The following is a 17,674-nucleotide window of genomic DNA, read 5'->3' on the forward strand; positions in this document are numbered from 1 at the left end:
CCTGGAGGACATGGAGGCCAGGTTGTAGAAGAGATACTGAATTCTAGGCTAAAATGTCTTGTGCTTACATGATGGAAATATAGAACCATGAAGGTTTCAGAGCAGAGGTATAACACAGGTCTACAGATGGTCTTTGGGATACTGAGGAATTACAGAGTCCTGGCAGTGTGGACGGAGCCCTGAAGGCCCAGTGGTTAAGAGCTCAGCTGCTAACCAAAAGTTCAGCAGTTCAAACTCACCAGCTGCTCCTTGGAAACCCCATGGGGCAGTTTTATTCTGTCCTAAAGGGTATCTGAATTGGAATCAACTTGACAGCAACGGGTTTGGTTTTTTTGCTTTTGATAGTGTAGACAGAGAACTATCTGGAGACCACGGTGCTGGTCTGAGATAGAGGCAATGAGGAACTGGGAAGGCAAAGCACAAGTATATTTTAGCAGATATTTTTGGGAACATCTTTTGAATTAGGATATATTTGAGGTACACTGTGTAGAGCATATTTGTTCTTCATATCCCATTCATTTACCTGTCTCATTTTATGCATGAATAAACAGGCTGAATATGTAACAAATAACTACAAAATTAAATCTGTCAGTTGGATTAGGCGTAAAATTCTCCAAGTTATTGGGGGCGGGGGCACTCAAAAAATAAAACAAACGAAACGCCTCTAAAGCATGTATCTCGTACATAGTAGTTGTTAAAGGTATGCTGGTTGAATCTGAATAGAAATTACTCTTCTACAATAAAACTTGGAGAAAATTAGTTACATTCTCTGAAGCCAGCTAAATATGTCAGAAGCCAAATTTTTCTTTTTACAGTTAATTTGGACAGTTTTCTGTGGCAAAAGTTATTACATGAAACATATTTACCTTCTCTCAGCAGGAGAAATATAAAACAAAGAATACACTCATTTTGAAAAATGCTTGATAAAATGGAGTGCTCAGAGAAGTCCTGTATTTACTGTGTCTTACTGAATCATTATTGTAAATATGTCAGAGCCTTAGTTTTAATTAATAGATTTTGTTAGATAAAAAGGGAATTGAGGAAACGAAGGCAAAATCGCACTAGACTTTCCCGTCAGCTGAAGTTCAGACTGACATGCTGAATACATACGTCACTTATCCATTAAGCCTGTATGTGATCTGGTTTAAATAAACAATCAAATGGAAAATTAGCTGGGTAATTTCAAAAGAAGGGGGAAAAAGAAGTCAGTTAAGCGGTGCAATGAAGCTTGAATAGATCAGAAGAAACTAAAACCCCGGCTCGGTAGATGCCGATACTGGTTTGCATGGAGGAGTAATTTTGCTAAAAGGAAGTAAAACCGCTTCGTGAAATGTGTTGTCCTATGATATGACAAGCCCTGGGCCAGTGTGCGAAAATGGAAATGCTTCACAGAGGCTCTGCGAAAAGGGTTTTTTAAAAAAAAAAAATCTACAGTAAACTTTCTGAGAAATTCCAACAAAGCCTACGTCGTTTTGCCCACATTTTAAACAACGATCTGGGGAAGACGCATTAAAAAAAAAAAAAGAAAAAAGTAAACAGACATTGTAGTTTTCCACCCAATAAATCCATCAAAAGGTAAAAAAAAAAAAAAAAAATGATTTCAAGAGCCTTCTGCTTTTCTCTTGGAATATGTCTTGTTATTTAGAAACGAAGCCGTTTTAGAAGATTAGTCACATATTTTAAGGTGTTTACATATTGAATGTAAAATATTTTGAACCATGATGACACTTCTTAAATTCATATTTTTAGAGCCTCAAGTTATTTTTAAGAACAAATAAATTTTGCTTTTTTACTGGTGAATTTCTGCTGTTTTTAGCATATTGTGCCAGCTAGCATTTTGGAGCCGTATAATAACCATTTCTGTTTCCAGCCACCAAATTGTTATTCTTTTGGCATAATACAGATTCAGGAATGCAAGACTGTGGATTCTAAGCCAGCGATATAGAAACCTATCATTTGAAAATCAATGATGAATACATGCGTGTGGTTTACTGCTAAGAAGAGCCTGCATTTAAACCAGCTCAGAAACCGCAGTCTCCTCCTCACTCAGAACGCTGTGGCCTGGGCTGAGCCTGCTGTCCCACCTTAAGATAAATTCACCAAAGAGAATGGTCTCATTTAAATTCAGGGGTTGCGAGGGGGCTGGGCAACACCACCCCTCAACAACCTTCTAATATACAGATTAAGCCTTTCTTCATGCTATGTTTTAAAATTACGGTCCGCCTGGACAATTACCAATTTAGATGTGACGGCATGCAGATGTCACATTCCCCGACCACTTAAAAGCACAAAAATTATATAGCACGAGTGAATGGATTTCCTGATTATAGATTATAAGAAAATGAAGAACAGACCAACTTTAGAGTCAGTTTGTTTTACAGTTGCAGTTGATTAAAAATATTGTTTCATTAGAAAAATAAAACAATTTAGGCATTCCTAATTTAATTTGTATAAAGGAATAATAGAATCTACCTCTACTGGTTGCAAATTTCTAAACACTCATGTTAAAATTAGTGTAAATACACTGACTTGAAATGCGGTGTTAGGAGAAAAAAATATATGTATTTTTTTGCCTTCCCAGTTAACTTGCAAACACTTGCTGCTGGTCTTTTTTTTTTTTTTTTTGGCTCCTATTTTAAGAAGTTGTAAATTCAAAGAACATATTCCTGGCTTAAGATGTTATGAGGAGGACATTTTGCCTTGTCTCACAGAGCTCAATTGAGCATGTAGCTCTCTTTGAGCCCAAAGTTCTGGAACTTTGTCTTATTTGGGTGTTTAGACATTATGAGACTTCTTACTTTTTTTTTTTTTGGCACTTTTCTGGACTCTCAATTATAAATACAAGCATACAAAACTAATAAGCACAAAACAGAAACTAGTCCCTATAAACCAAGGCCGATTTCTTCACTGGACTTATCTTTTTTTTTCAATTTCCCAAATTAACCTTCACCCTTCCCTCCTCCTTTTCAACTGCGTATCCACTCAGATAACAAATCTTGTTAAATGTTCTTCAAAAATGCCTTCTGGCTACACCTATTCTTTCCATCTCCACTACCACCATCCTACTTTAGATTTTCCTCCTCATTTGACTAGGATCTTTCAATACCTCCCCATCTGGGTCCCTAGTATCTAGTTGAAGGCTTCTTCACCAGGCCTGAAGATGGGTTTCAGGAAGGCTGTGAATTCCTGAAAGCTGCATGCAAACTTTTGTGTGTACGTGTGATGATGCCAAATTTAATGTACAGTCCCAATCCACCCAGGGGAATCTCTCTCAACCGCCACTTCCATTATGTTCCTTTTTCATATATTGCTTAACCCTGCTGGGTCAGTGCCCTGCGCCTGGCTCTCAGGACTGTCTATAGTTTGACCCCCTCTATCAACCTAACTTAATTTCCAAAGTCCACAGCCAGGCTCAGTGTCCTCTTAATATGCCCGAGTCTCTTCTCTAGCAGTTCCCCAACAGGGAGTGCTCTCTCTCCTGTCTAATTGAATTCATCCTTTAAGGAACAGCTAAAAGTCTCAACTGTTTCATGAAGCCTTTCAGACAACTTCAGCCCGTGCTGAACTCACGTTCCTCTCAATTCCTGCCACAACTGGAGGTGGTGATAGAAAGTAAAGCGCTAGTTTAAATGTTTCAGGTGCTCACGAAACAGATACATAGAATATGTTGGAATTATTCTGGAACGACACTAAAAGTTACTGAGGGAATGTGGGGTAAGAACTGAAAACGTAATGAGTAATTTGTTAATTTCAAACAAGACTCTCTCTTCTTCATAGGCTGCTTTTGACAATTTTCTGTATCAGATAATGATTGCATAGTGATGACCAGGTATACGATTGAGACAAGCTGCTTATCAACCGTATACTGTAAAAGCCAAGAAATCATGCAAGGACCCACTTACTAAATTTGTTTATAGAGAGGTAATTTGAAGAGTCTTTTCACCTGTTGCATTTCACAGCACATTACCTTAGCGTAAGGGGAAGTGGTAGAATCAAACAAAGTGGAAATATTCCCTAATGGAAATGAAAACTTTAATAAGACACTAGATCTTTTCTTCCACACTGACAACTGTTTATTGTCATGGGTTCTCTTTATATTAAGACAAATCTCAGTGATACTCTATTCATACAGAACGTTCCACAAAAAGGTGGGCTGCATGGTATCCTAAAAAAAGAATGATGGGAAGGTGGCCATGAAAGGTGAGTAGAATTTTATTCCATGGTTTAGGGACAGAGACTTCCCGGAGACAGGGAGTGCACGATGGAGAAACCTCAGAGTCCCTACTGTATTTGAGAAGGAGTCGCTTCTTGATGCAATGAGATCATTCTTCTCGAATGAAGATGAAATACCAGCTATTCTAGAGTATGCAGTTTCCAGAGGTTGGAGAAGTTGACTTGGCCAACATCTGGGCCTCCTAAACCATGTTAATGTTACACTAAACTTTTACCAAACTTTATACTATAGAATATGAGTAGCCAAAGATAGCTTCTGAGTGGTGGGTGACATCATTAACTCTGTGTGTTGGCAATGGAAAGGTGATGAAAGGGGTTAGACTGCTCTTCGGAAAGCAAGTTAGCATGCTCCTGCCACAGAGCACATGAGAAACGGATCCGGATGAGGCTGCAGGGTGAAAAGATTTACAAAACAGTCAGGAGTTGAGGGCAAGGGAGGATAAAGATGTTGAATCTAGGTTTCTGTTAGAGTTCCTTCAACACTACCGAGCCCTAGTTTTCTCAATGCTAAGTAATGATTTCATTAGTGTGAGAGAAGCATAAAAGTAGTCATCTGAATCAGAGGCCCCCAGATATGTCTAAGGCAGTCATTACCAATATGGCCATGCAATAAAAATATTAATAACAGCAAACACTATATGTGTTATACTACACCAGGCACCTGGTAAATGCTATATAAGTGTTCATTATTATATGTGGATTTAAAAAATCTTTAATCCTCGGAGGTACAACCTTATAAGGTACAAATAGTATCCATATGTTACATAATGATAAAAGTGAAGAACAGAGAGGTCAACTAACTTGCCCAACATCAAACAGCTAACAACTGGAGGAGCCATGATTTGCAACTAAGCAGTGTCCAGAGTCCATGCCCTGAAGTCAACACTGCCCTGATCCTCAAGAATCAGTCATGCTGTGAGATTTTGCAAAATTCTTGTGAGTCAAATCTCATTCTAAAATTACAGGAACAAAAAGGAGGAGGGGAAACAAATGTGAGAACAGCAACAGGAGACTCAAAGGTCCTCCTAAACCAAAGGCAATATAGAAGCTCGAGGGGCACATTACATGGTCAACTCAGGATCATAAATACAAGTTCAGGTTCAGAAGATGCTGAATGTACATGAAAAGGCACAGAAGGTGATGTTCCAAGTCATATTTCTGATATCCTTCTGGATAAATATTTACTAATAGGGAATATTGGGTTTAGCTACATTAAATACCAGAGCAGCTATTTAACTTTCAACGTGCTATTTTAAATGGATGATCGAATATGCTCTTAAAGGTAGATTTCATAATATTTTAGCCAACAATCTTCTTTTCTGCAATAGACTCAGGAGGTGAAGATACTTAACTATCTACTATCAATTTAGGAGACCAGCTTTTATCAGAACCACTCAACATGATAACAAAATGTCCAGTAGTATACAGTATCTGCTATTAGTTGTTATCTGTAAAACAGTTTCTAATGTACGGGTGAATACAATTGCTTTCTTTAGTAATTTGTTAATGGTATCTGATTTTGGGGAGCAAACTGCCACAGGAAAGCATTAAGCTCCCTATAGTTGAAACTCTGATGGTATTGATTTGCTTGCTTTTACTTCAGCCAAGTGTTTTACCCTCTTAGATTTTTTTTTTTTTAAGAACAATTTTGAAAACCTTTATAGCATATTGTCTTGGTAAAGCAAAGGTGTTATATGCATAACAATGCTCACAACTATCAATTAATTTTATATTTGACTTTTAAAATGTTTTTAAAATTAAAAGTTAGTTTCCATATCAGGACACTGTTTTGTGTCTCAAATGAACATGTCTTTTCCTAGGGAATTCCCTCAAATCTTACGTGATAAACTTGCACATTAAACCCATTACTAGCAGTGATTCTTTTAAAATATTTTTTTTTTCGTCGAAAAATATTATGACTTTCTAGACTTCAGTCCCGTAGTCATTCTCCCCTGACTGCCTGAAAGCCCATTAAAAGCTGGAGGAACGACATGTGATTCAGCTGGTGTGAACCATCATTAGTGTTTTTTTTTGGAGAAAAAAGGAGATCTTCTTCATGGGATGGCTCTGAGGGAAAAGGCAACCACAAAACACTTGGGGTCAGAAATCTGGGAATGATGAAAATTTCAATATGCTTAATGTAGAATGGGGGCAAATCAGATTTCTGATTCGTATCCTGCTAAAGACTTCTGATTTCAGATTCTTAAACATAAAATCAAGTCTCTACTCTTTCTGGGGGTTTCTTAGGGAGCTAATAATATAATTGCATATAATTCTATACTCTGAAGAAAATCCTGTGAAACCTCAGCGACTGCTGTGGTGTATTCTTAGAAAAATACCCCAAGAATACACCAATGCCAAGACTATTCTTGGCTGTACCAGTTAGAGGGCAGCAGACATTCTAAAAAAGGACTTGTCTCTTCTGCTTGACCAGGTCATCCTGGATGCTGAGCCAGAACTTTGTGAATTCAACATCTAGCCTACTTGTTCTGCGCTTTGTTTAGTGATCTTCAGTGAAATTAACAGTGTACCTGCCAACTAGATACAAAACTTTAAATATACAGCATATATTATAAACTCTGGACTGTGAGGCAGAAGTAAACAATTTTTACTTATACTCAACTGGTTTTCCAAAGATTGAGAATGTCTCTGCTAGTTTACCACTCTCATTCGTCCGAATAGTCATGCGAGTCAGGCATTCTTGCTCCAGCTTTTGAGAGTTGAGGAAATTGAGTTTCAGGAGAGTTCTGTGACTTGCCTGAGTTCTCCCCGTCAGTGGGCGGGAGAGCTCTGATTTGAATCCAAAACCCAGGCTACTTCCACTACGTTATTATAAGAGCCAGCTGTTTCAGATTTAGAATGCATCCTTGAATTCCACTCCCTAAATAAAGGCTCCATTTGCACATAAGGAAGAAATGGGCAAGCTGACATTTCTAGTACATGAAAGCACTTGAAATATATTGCTCCACCCTGGGTACTGATTTACTGAAGGGATAGTTTTAATTGCACAATAAAAGTGATATTGAACCTTCCTATCTTTAAAAATTCCACTTAACAATGAATGATAGATTTATGACTCATTTAATTGTTCACTTCTTGTGAGTTTGGGACTGTCTCTTTGCTAAAAATGAGGGGGTGTCTTCATTATTGACACAGTCGCTCACTCTTTCAGTCATTTTTATAAACAAAAATATTGAGACAGCATAAATTAGAGAGAACGTGACAGAAGAGAAAGAATAATTACTTGTGGTTTTAACATTTACACAACTGCTGCGAACACATCAGAAGTTCATAATGCTCAAAGTGAAATGCGTTGCACTGCGCTGTGCTGCGCTGCTTTCACATTCTGCCTCAGATTTATTACCCTATCTGCTTCACTCCCGCCCGTGAGTATGGGGGCCATGCTGGACAGCTCCGTGAAGCCTACAAGAGAGCCACTCACTCGCCAGTCGCTCACTTACTGCACATTTGATACTGATTACGGGAACTGCATTGAATTACCTTTTTTTCGGGGGGTTAGAAAATCAAGGATATAGGTAATATAATATTAACAACAGCTAATATTTACTAAAAGCAGGGATTATGCCCTGGGTGGTACAAACTGTTAAGCGATTGGCTACTAACCAAAAGATTGGTAGTTCGAATCTACCTAGAGGTGCCTTGCAAGAAAGGCCTGGCAATCTACTTTTGAACGGTAACAGCTCTTGAAAACTCTGTGGAGCACAGTTATACTCTGACACATATGGGGTTGCCATGAGTTGGAATCGACTCAATGGCAACTGCTTTTTTTTTTTTAAACTCTGTGGTCTGTAGTGGGATCTATGGTAGATGCCTTGCATAGATATTCTGGCATAGTTCTTACAATGATCCTTCAAAATGGAAATTCACAGAACTTCCAAGGGCAATATGTTGTCCGGCAATATGTTGTCCCTAAAGGAGCTGGTATGTCATGCATTTCCCTTACTTATTTCAGTATTCTGAATAGCTATCTCTGGAATATTTTTCCAAATTATAGCTTGAGCAAAAAATTCTCCATGATTTTATAATTTTCTCTGAGTTGCTTAACATTAGAGTAAATCAAAGATTCCCTTATCATGATTATTATGTAAATTACTGTTACGTTCAAATATGTAAATTAACCATAGATTTAGATTTGCTATTTTACTATACTATTTTTTTTTTTTTATAGTAACCTCTATCAGTATGAAAAAAAACCAAACTCATTGCCGCTGAGTTGATTCCGACTCATAGTGACTCTCTAAGACAGGGCAGAGCTGCCCCACAGGGTTTCTAAGGAGCAGCTGGTGGATTCGAACTGCTGACCTTTTGGTTAGCAGCCATAGCTCTTAACCACTGTGCCACCAGGGCTCCTATATAAGTATAGCAGAGCTTTTTTTTTTTTTTCTTATACTACAAACACAACGTAATCAGTTCTTTACCACAACTAGAGGCTTTAAGAGGGGTCTAAGGTCCTGGAATTGTGACATGAAGGCATGGTGTTTAGAAAAAGTTAGCTAGTAAATACTGAGTCCAGTTTAAACACTTAAAATGGAACACTAATAAAGAAATGCCGGGGCTACTTGGCACTTTATGGACATGTCTACAGATTAGGAATTGAAACAAACTATCCAAGGTTTTGGTACAATATAGTTTCCTTTAAAGTAGCAAAGGACCTTTCAAATATGGCACTGTAACATTACTCTCTCTGAATTGAGATTCTAGTGAAATATATACTCTGTAAGTCTAACTACAAAATCTAAGAGATTTTGGACAGTTGTTGACTAAAAACAACAAATTATCCTCCTAGCTGAAAATCTTGAAGCACCAAGCGAGAAAGTCCCTGGTAGGTAAAAACTGATTTCCAAAAAAGGGGGTTTTTAACCACACCCCTCCTTTAGCATCTGCTGTCTGTTGATGTACAATTTCATATCACTGGTAATTATGAAGAACGCTTTTCTTTCCGTATCATCTCCAAATAGAATCTTATGCAGATGCCAAAAATACGGAATAGAGAAATAGCAAAAGTGTATAAAGGAAAAAGATTGGCTGGAGGGAAAAAAAAAATTGAGTAGAACTAATATTTCAGGGGAAAACATTAACTGTTTGAATTTAATATTAAAAATGGTTAAATCAATGGGGGTATGAGTGGATTTTCACATTGCTTTACTGAATATAATCGAATAGTTAGAAAAAAAAGGGACACAATTTGTGAAGTCAGAAACCATGATAAACTAAAGGACTCTAAAATCTGCTAAAACACTCTGTTGCTGTGTGCAATCAGGCGATTTCAACTCATAGCAACCCCATGGGACAGAGTAGAACTGCCCCACAGAGTTTTCTAGGCTGTAATCTTTATAGGAGCAGATCACTCAGTCTTTCTCCCGTGGAGCTGCTGGGTGAGTTTGAACGGTCAACCTTTCTGTTAGCAGACAAGAAATTAACTGTTGTGCCATCAGGGCTCCTTAAACACTATCTAGGAAGTTGTAATTTGAAATGCTTTTCCCTCTCAAAATCAAACTCCTGAAGAGTTAAATCAAGCCAAAGGGGTTGAAAGCAGATTTTATGATATCCCGACTTAACCTGTAACATTCTTGTCTGTCTTCTCTTTGACTCACCTCTCCCTCTTCAACATTAGCCCACAGAGAATGGTGTCAAGGTACTGCTTTATCTATAATTTGTCAGCTCTTGTATATGGGAAGTGGGTACTGATTTTCTTGGCAGCGGCTACATATCACATGGTGTAGATCATCCAATTAGAGGGCTAAATTTTTTCTTCCTTTAATAAATTTTTTTTTTTGTGTGTGTTTTTTTTTTAATAAATCTAGATAGCCTTGGCTTTAGTTAAAATATAATTGTTACTTAATTTCATAGGATAATAAAAATAAAGCAATGTCACTGGAGCTTTATTTATGCCTTGGGTCAACTCCCAAGGCAAAACTATGAATGAATGGAGAGTCTTCACTCAGAACAATTCAAACCAACAGAATACTACTTTTAAAATGAAAACAACTATTAACCTAGGTATTCCTTTTTTTATTTGATGCTTAAAGATATTTCAAGGAGTCATATAAAAATTATATCTTTATACTGATAAAAAAACGTAGTTTTCTTATTTGAGAATAATTAAATACTATCCTTCCCCCTTTCTTGAATACTGCCATCTGAATTTGTGTTTTGTTAGGCAACAAAAACACAAACTCATTAAAGCCAATTTTTTAGACTGAATTTTTAACCACTTTACCAACATTTTAAATTTTCAGGTAAGAACTGCAGAGAAGTCTTTATGCCTGATAAGAAAGTCAGCCAAAGTTTTTTTGATAAGTATTCCTAAAAACAAATACTTAGAAAACAATGACACTGGTGGCGAATAACTAAATATCCTTGGCCTTTTCCTCTTTCCACTTAGTCCTATTTTGTAATATGATAGTTTTTCCTTTTCCAATGCTAAATGAATTACAAAATCATGATGTAAGTAAAGTTTATGATTATATGATCATAAAATATTTGGATGTGAATGGACCCTAAAGGTATTTGTGTGTTATCCCCAATATGAGTACTAAATTCAAAGGTGCTAAGTCACTGCCCATGGTCTGACTGGATGGAGTCCTTTCTGGGTCTGAAAAGCAGGTCTCCTCATTCACTCCTCAGTAATTTATCCAAAGCAGTACATTGCCACCATCAAGTCTCCATGTATTTAGCTGATATAAATTAAGCATTCCAGAAGTGACAATGCTTGACAACCAAATGCATAAAATAGTAAACAATTAACAATCAAAATAAGGAAACAGCTGTTGGTTTCTTTTTATATAAAATTATATCTAATTTACAATAAATGCCAATTAAATTAACCAATATACATAAATCTCTTCTGCCTTGTTGTCAAATAGCTATGTAGAGTGTAAAATTCTCCTAAATTTTCAAAGGGATTCCTAAAGGCTTTTTTGGGGGGAGAAGGGGGCTCTCAATCATGCGTCAGTTGCTCCTTGAGCATACTGGTAGTGTCTACTCAATAAATGTCAAACCATGTTATCAAAGTGAAAATAAAGGGCACTAATATGGTAGTTTTTTTTTGTTTAATATGATAGTGAATAATTTCCACACAAGGCATTGCTGTGCTAATGGTTATTTCCATTAAATTTAATGATTAAAAAAAACTCAACTGAACATGATCTTACAGTCATCAATAACCATTAAGATTAGCACATTAAAAGCTTTAATGTACAAAGATGTGACAAAATGTAGTTTTAAAAGCAGTGACTTTCATTTTGGTTGTTGAGAGAAAAGGATTAAGTGGTGGATGAATAACTGTCAATTGAAAACCCTGGAAATGTCACTATTACTAACATATTATAATGCCTCGCTGTATGTTTTCCTTATACTGAGAGTACAACCCCATCCTGTTACTTCTTTACCATTTGCCTTCGTCTTTGAAGTTATTTCACCTTAAGCGGCGGTAAGAGGTTCATTATTTTAAAAGGTGATCTGTGTTGATCTGAGATACCAATTTCATTTCATTTACTTCCATATGTCAGTGTTTTAGGTTTTGCACGTTAGAAAAGTTAGAGTATCTTTGAGTCAGTAAAACTTTGCTTTATGGGCCCACGGTGCTCAGTCATTTAATTGGATGGTTAATTAGATATTCACTGTATGTAATATAGCAGAACTCAACTTTTGTGAGGTCAAAAGTATATATTTTCCTATTTAAAATTACATTAATTTCCTTGAAATACTCTCTCCATTTTTTTACATCAACACTATTAAAATTTTATGTCTAGAAAATCAACTTTTCCTTTATTCAGGTAACATACATTGAGTATCTTCCAAGCCGTAACTATTGGGCTTTGGGTTGGGAATACAAACTGAATAAGACTTGTTTGTGCTCAGAGAGCTGAATATACAGGAGAGAGACATGTGCCCAGACACTGCAGTGACGAGACAATAAGATAAGTAAACGTAGGTACAGGCTGCCATGGGAAGAGCCTAGAAGAGTCAGAAAGGGCTTTCCTGAATGGCTGCACTGAATTCTGACAGATGATAACGGGTGCTCAGAAGTAGGGAGAGGGAAAGACGCCCTAAGAATGCATATACAAAGGCAAGTGGCCTTGACTCTGGAAAGTGGCAGCATAGTGTAGCGTCTAAAAGCACAGACTCTGGAGCCAGACTGGCTGGGTTCTACCTTGAGTAACTACTTGTGCCTCAGTCTCGCCTGCTGTGGAAAGGGCATAACATGAGTATCTACTTTAAAGGACTATTATGAGGATGAATGAGTTACCTTTTAAAGCATGAATTTACCAAGACTGAAGAGACTAACTTGATTGCCGAGTCCTGCTATTTGGCCTTGTCATTCCTAACTTTATCTAAGACCTTGGATTTCAGTGACAATATTCAAAATTCAGAAGATTTCTTTTGGCTATTTTGCTTTAGTTTTCTTTTCAGAAAATGTAGAGACATTCTGGCTGGCCTCATTTTCCCCTGGTGTTATGTGATTCTCTGACATCACCAGAGATATATTCAACTTCGACATATGATACTGGCTGGCATGAGAAAGAAGGGGAAGACGGCTGAGCTTGTGAGCAGGACGTGACAGCTAAGCTCAAGACTAAGTGGCATCGGCAACAGGTGTTCCTTGGAACCAGAGTTAGAAATGGCTTCTTTCTCTATTTTTAAAACAAGGGGTAAGAAACTATTTCACAACTACATAGAAACTGAAAATTACATGGTCACTGCTATAAGATACAATCATCAAGATATGGTATTTGTTATCTTCAGGGTGGAGCAAGTGAATCTCTATTTTTTTTTTCTTCTCTATATTTGAAGTAGAAGATTCTCACGCCTATGGCAGTGGTCCCGAGGTAGGAGGATGGATTAGCCAAGCTCTTAAAATATTTTTAGCTCTATGATGCTATATCCTATATGTGGCCAACTTTTATGCTTACAAGACTGTCTTCTCTGTCCCTGGAGGGCCATTAAACTTAGTGGCCTGTCAGGGAATTGACAATAATAGCATAATTGAACAACCAAATGTTTATTTTCAATATAGGATTCTAAAGTATTATAGCTCTTAAGCAGTAACAAGAGGCCACTTCCATCAATGTTGAGCAATCCATTTCACCCCCACATGTTTTTTACTACTTCTAATAACTTTTTTTTTTTTTTTTTTTTACTACTTCTAATAACTTTCACCACCACTATTGGCTGTTCCCACAACAGCAAACCAACTGGTGCAGTGAGATACTGGATAAAATACCAAAAAATTGAAATCATTTTCTTATATTATGTTTTGTTCTTTGTGACAATCTAATTCTTAGTCCTCACAATTCTCTCTAACCATGTATTTGGCAGGGACTTGAATCCAAGAAACACTGTTCTGGCTTTGACCTGGTTTGATTAGTAATTTTGGGGCAACTAACCACAAAGTATTTTTTGAGGGAGAAGAAATGAGCATTTGATTTTAGAGTCCAGCAAAATAAGGTATTAAGTTTACTTATTAATTTAATCCTACTTAATTTGCTGTGTTCTGAATTTTCCAGAGATAGATAATACAGGGTTAGTGCCATTCATTCTGTTTGTTAATTCATTGTGTAATTCTAATATTTTTCTTTGTTATTCACTGAATTAGTGAGAAGCCTAAATCAGAAGTGAGAAACATCATCCCTAAATGGATATATTTACAAAATGTTTTTGTAAGCCAATTTTCTTCACCTTCTTTCTTATAATCAGCAAGCTATTATATTTGACCCTGGAAAAATATTTTAATTAGGCTGTCCATGGATATTTCAATGCACTTGAATTTTTTTTTTGACATTTCAAATATAGCCTTCTGTCATTCATGCTTGCCTTCTACTATTTGAAATGTATAGCATGTTCCAGCTGCAAAAATTACCATGGTTACTTCTTATGCCAATAGTAAACTGCAGTTGGCATTGAAAAATATTGTGTTGTCTTGCCTCTGCATTAAAAATGACATGAATATCTCAATAATTGAAATATTATTAATTGATATGAACCCCTGAAGAAGTGTGACTATGAGACAACTGGCCATAGTGTAAGGAGTTCTTAAGAAATGAAATATATTTAAGGGGCTTTAATATGGGTACATTACATTTACACTCTCTAAGAGCTCATCTTAATACCAAATATGGCTGTACTTTATTAGCAGTATTATTGAATGGTTATAAGTATTTCACTCTCTCCTTCATGTACTCTCTTTTAGAAACACGCACAAGAAATATGCACTTTCTTTGGGTGGAAAGTGACTCACATGTAATGTGAAATGATGAACAGGGAACACAAATGGTATGGCTTGCTAAAGGTATTGTTATGTCCAGGGCTGGTACGCAGGATTTATTTGATCGGAACCCTCAATTCTCTGATTATGTTAACTAGTTGAAGTTTTATTAAGGAAGGTTCTAGTCAATAAATAGTCTTCTTCTAAGTTCTAGTTAGCCATTCGTACTTCAGAAAAGTGCTTTAGAAATTCTCGGGGCCGTTTTTCCATGCTTCTCACAGACCTCTCAACTTTATTTTGTTCAAAAGACTTACTTCCTGCCAATCACCTGGTAGAGGAACCCTGAACTATGGTACTGCAGTAGTCAAGTCTCTGCTTACCTGCACTGGTGCCCGCACCGGATGTGAGGTCTCCACCCATCAGACCACCTATGGATTAAAGAGAAAGATCAAAAGGAGACAGGCTAAAGACCCACTAAACAAAACACTTTGCCTTTAGCAACCTTAGTATTTTGTCCTTTCCCAAGAGTCACAAAACTGTAAAGTACTGCCTAAGTCAGACGTAACAGCTGACATTTGTTTTATTGTGGCATGCTGTGCTCAAACATTAAAAATACATTCAATCACTGACATCTAGCAAGATTTTTTCTTTTAAGAAAGATTACATTTAAAAAATAGTCTTTGAAAGGTCTCTGCATTTTTATTATCTTGAAGTTTAGTTTTTCCTAAGAAGGTATTTTATAGTCAGTAAAACAAACAAACAAACAAACAAAAAAGTCTACCATACGCTTAGATAACAGTTTGTGTTCTTTGTAGATATGCTTTACACAATTAATTCTGTGTAATGCTCTTTATCCTGGTGTTTCGCCATTTCATGAATCTAACAACAATGAATTCAAGTACTACTTACTACCTGAATTTTACCGACTGACAAGATAAAACAAGTTTTCACTGGCCACAAATTTATAAACATATGCTTATTTACCGCTAACTTAAAGAAGCACATTTAAAATTTGGCAATGTTTAACCACGAATGTCAGAATGTTCTAATAAGATATTGACTATAATAATTATTTTTAGTTTTGAAGGAATAAAGTTTAGCAGAAAGAATAACAGTGAGACTATCATCTAGGTTAATTTCTACTTGCTTTTAATTGATACTCTCTAATTATTTGTTGATTTTTGAAATGTTCACTACATTTTAAGAAAATGTTTATTTCCAAAGAATATTTTGAAAATAAAACATCAAGCTTAAAAAATTAAATAAGCATGAATTCATCAAATGTGAAATTCAACTGAATCTAAGTATTATTTGAAACAAATACATATGGCTATTGAAAATTATGAAAATTTCAAAAATATTCAAAATCAGAGAGGGAATGGCGCAACAACTCCTTTATGTGCATCAACTAGATTCAAGATTTATCAAGATTTATTTATTTGGCTGATTTGGACTGTATTTTCTACATAAAGGCAGATATTTAAGCATTCTAAAGGAAAAATTCATCTATGAATAAACACTCTTAATATAGCTATGTGCCTAAGTAATATTAAAAACTTTCTATGAAGTGATTTCTTAAAAATACAATGTAAATACATAATGGTTTGCTATATAAGATTTAGAAATACAATTATTTTTGATGCTTCTTTTGGATATATGATGGAATAATTTAGTGATATTCCATCAACATTTACTTAGTTCCTATGGCAAGCCTGGCAAATCAACGGGACACTCTTCTTCTCTTCAAGGATCTTTAAAATGCAGTAGTGGAAATAGACATGTTCTATAAAGTACACCATTATATGTTTTCACTTCATTTGAGTACTTTATAATAATCAAATTTCTCTGGAACAATGATTTACTTTCTCTGGGACACTGCTGAATTATATAACAGTAAGGATCTCCTCGAAGTGTAGAGCCAAATTTGTGGCAGGTGTCCATGCGTTTATCAGGTGCTCTTTACTTCACTTGTGACTCAATTTTTTTAAATCTCACACTTACACATTATGCTACTGGCGTGCCTTTGTGCCTTAAATCCTTTCTGGGATAAGTTAGCATGTAAATAAATTAAAAGCTGACCAAAATAATAACTAAGTGGGATAAATGCTATCAATGTTAAGAACCAAGAATACAGAGGGAGGCTTCCCAGGAGCGGTGGTATGATGTTCCAGGCAGGGGAGGAGCATAAACCAAGCATGGAGCCAGCATATTTAGCATGCAGCTTGAGAAAGTAAGTGGTTTAAATGTAGCCACGTGAGGGACTGGTGAAAGACAGGCTGAAAAGATAAATTGCAGATTATGAAAGATTTAGAAAAATATGCTAAAGGGATTAGGCTTTATCATGTACAAGACCTAGCAGTGGGTAGACGGTAAGCAATGGAGAAACGTGAATGGAAGACTGGAAAAGTTGACATTTCATTGATAGAACAGTCTTGGCTCCTTCTAACGATTTAACATGAGCTCCTTATGAGGACATACCTGTGTTACCCGCACTCGGAGGTCGATGTGTTACACCAGGAGACATACTATTCCTCTGCAGAGAAGGGTGGGCCAGTGGCAAAAGGTTGGGGTTTCCCAGTGAGCTGACGGGGTTGCTGTATACCAAACTGTTGTGGCTGGACACTGGGATGGAGACTGGCATCTCAAAGTTGGGAGGTGGAACAGCCTGTGAAGCAGGAAGAAACACGGGTGAAACAAAAGGATAATAACAGAAACCGTCAAGTATGGACAGCTTTTACTTTTTCAAGAAAAATTCCAAATTCAAAACCACTTGGTGTCTAGAAGACCATAAAGAAAACTCTCAAGATGTTGTAAATTGATTTCTTTAATATGCTTAGAACACTTTCTTTGCAACTATTAGAAAATGTTTCAATTTTGTTTAAGACTAAGCCCTGTTTCATTAGACTCCATTGTCTTTGAATTCCATTCTATTAAGTAATAATTGTTCATTTGTGATAACCTGAATCTGATGCCAGAAATGACTGCAAGATCAAAGGTGCACGATTGTGATGACTTCACAGAGAAAAAGGAGGATTAAAATGCAAACTGGAGCCTTTGGTTTTAATTGCTTATTGAAGCATATTTATACAGAAGTTTAATGATATAAAATCATTTCCAGGCATGTGAATAGCACATATACCTTAATTACTACTTTTTAAAGTCTGTCTTTAAAAGTAACTCTAAAGATAACAGACATTTTAAGATACCAGATTC

At 36.4% G+C, this 17,674-nt stretch overlaps 1 protein-coding gene across 9 annotated transcripts in view; it reads right to left on the bottom strand.

The window, feature by feature from the left end:
* MEF2C (myocyte enhancer factor 2C) overlaps positions 1–17,674 on the bottom strand; it is a 157,715-nt gene that overhangs the window by 15,573 nt on the left and 124,468 nt on the right. For all 9 annotated transcript variants that reach the window (XM_049867369.1, XM_049867352.1, XM_049867377.1 and 6 more), the window contains 2 exons: positions 16,940–17,126; positions 14,842–14,889 (listed from right to left, as the gene is read on the bottom strand). In XM_049867369.1, the coding sequence (XP_049723326.1) occupies positions 14,842–14,889; positions 16,940–17,126 (235 nt within the window). The remainder of the gene's footprint in view (positions 1–14,841; positions 14,890–16,939; positions 17,127–17,674) is intronic.

Source organism: Elephas maximus, chromosome 2 (assembly GCF_024166365.1).
Source record: "Elephas maximus indicus isolate mEleMax1 chromosome 2, mEleMax1 primary haplotype, whole genome shotgun sequence".
Lineage (NCBI taxonomy): Eukaryota > Metazoa > Chordata > Mammalia > Proboscidea > Elephantidae > Elephas > Elephas maximus.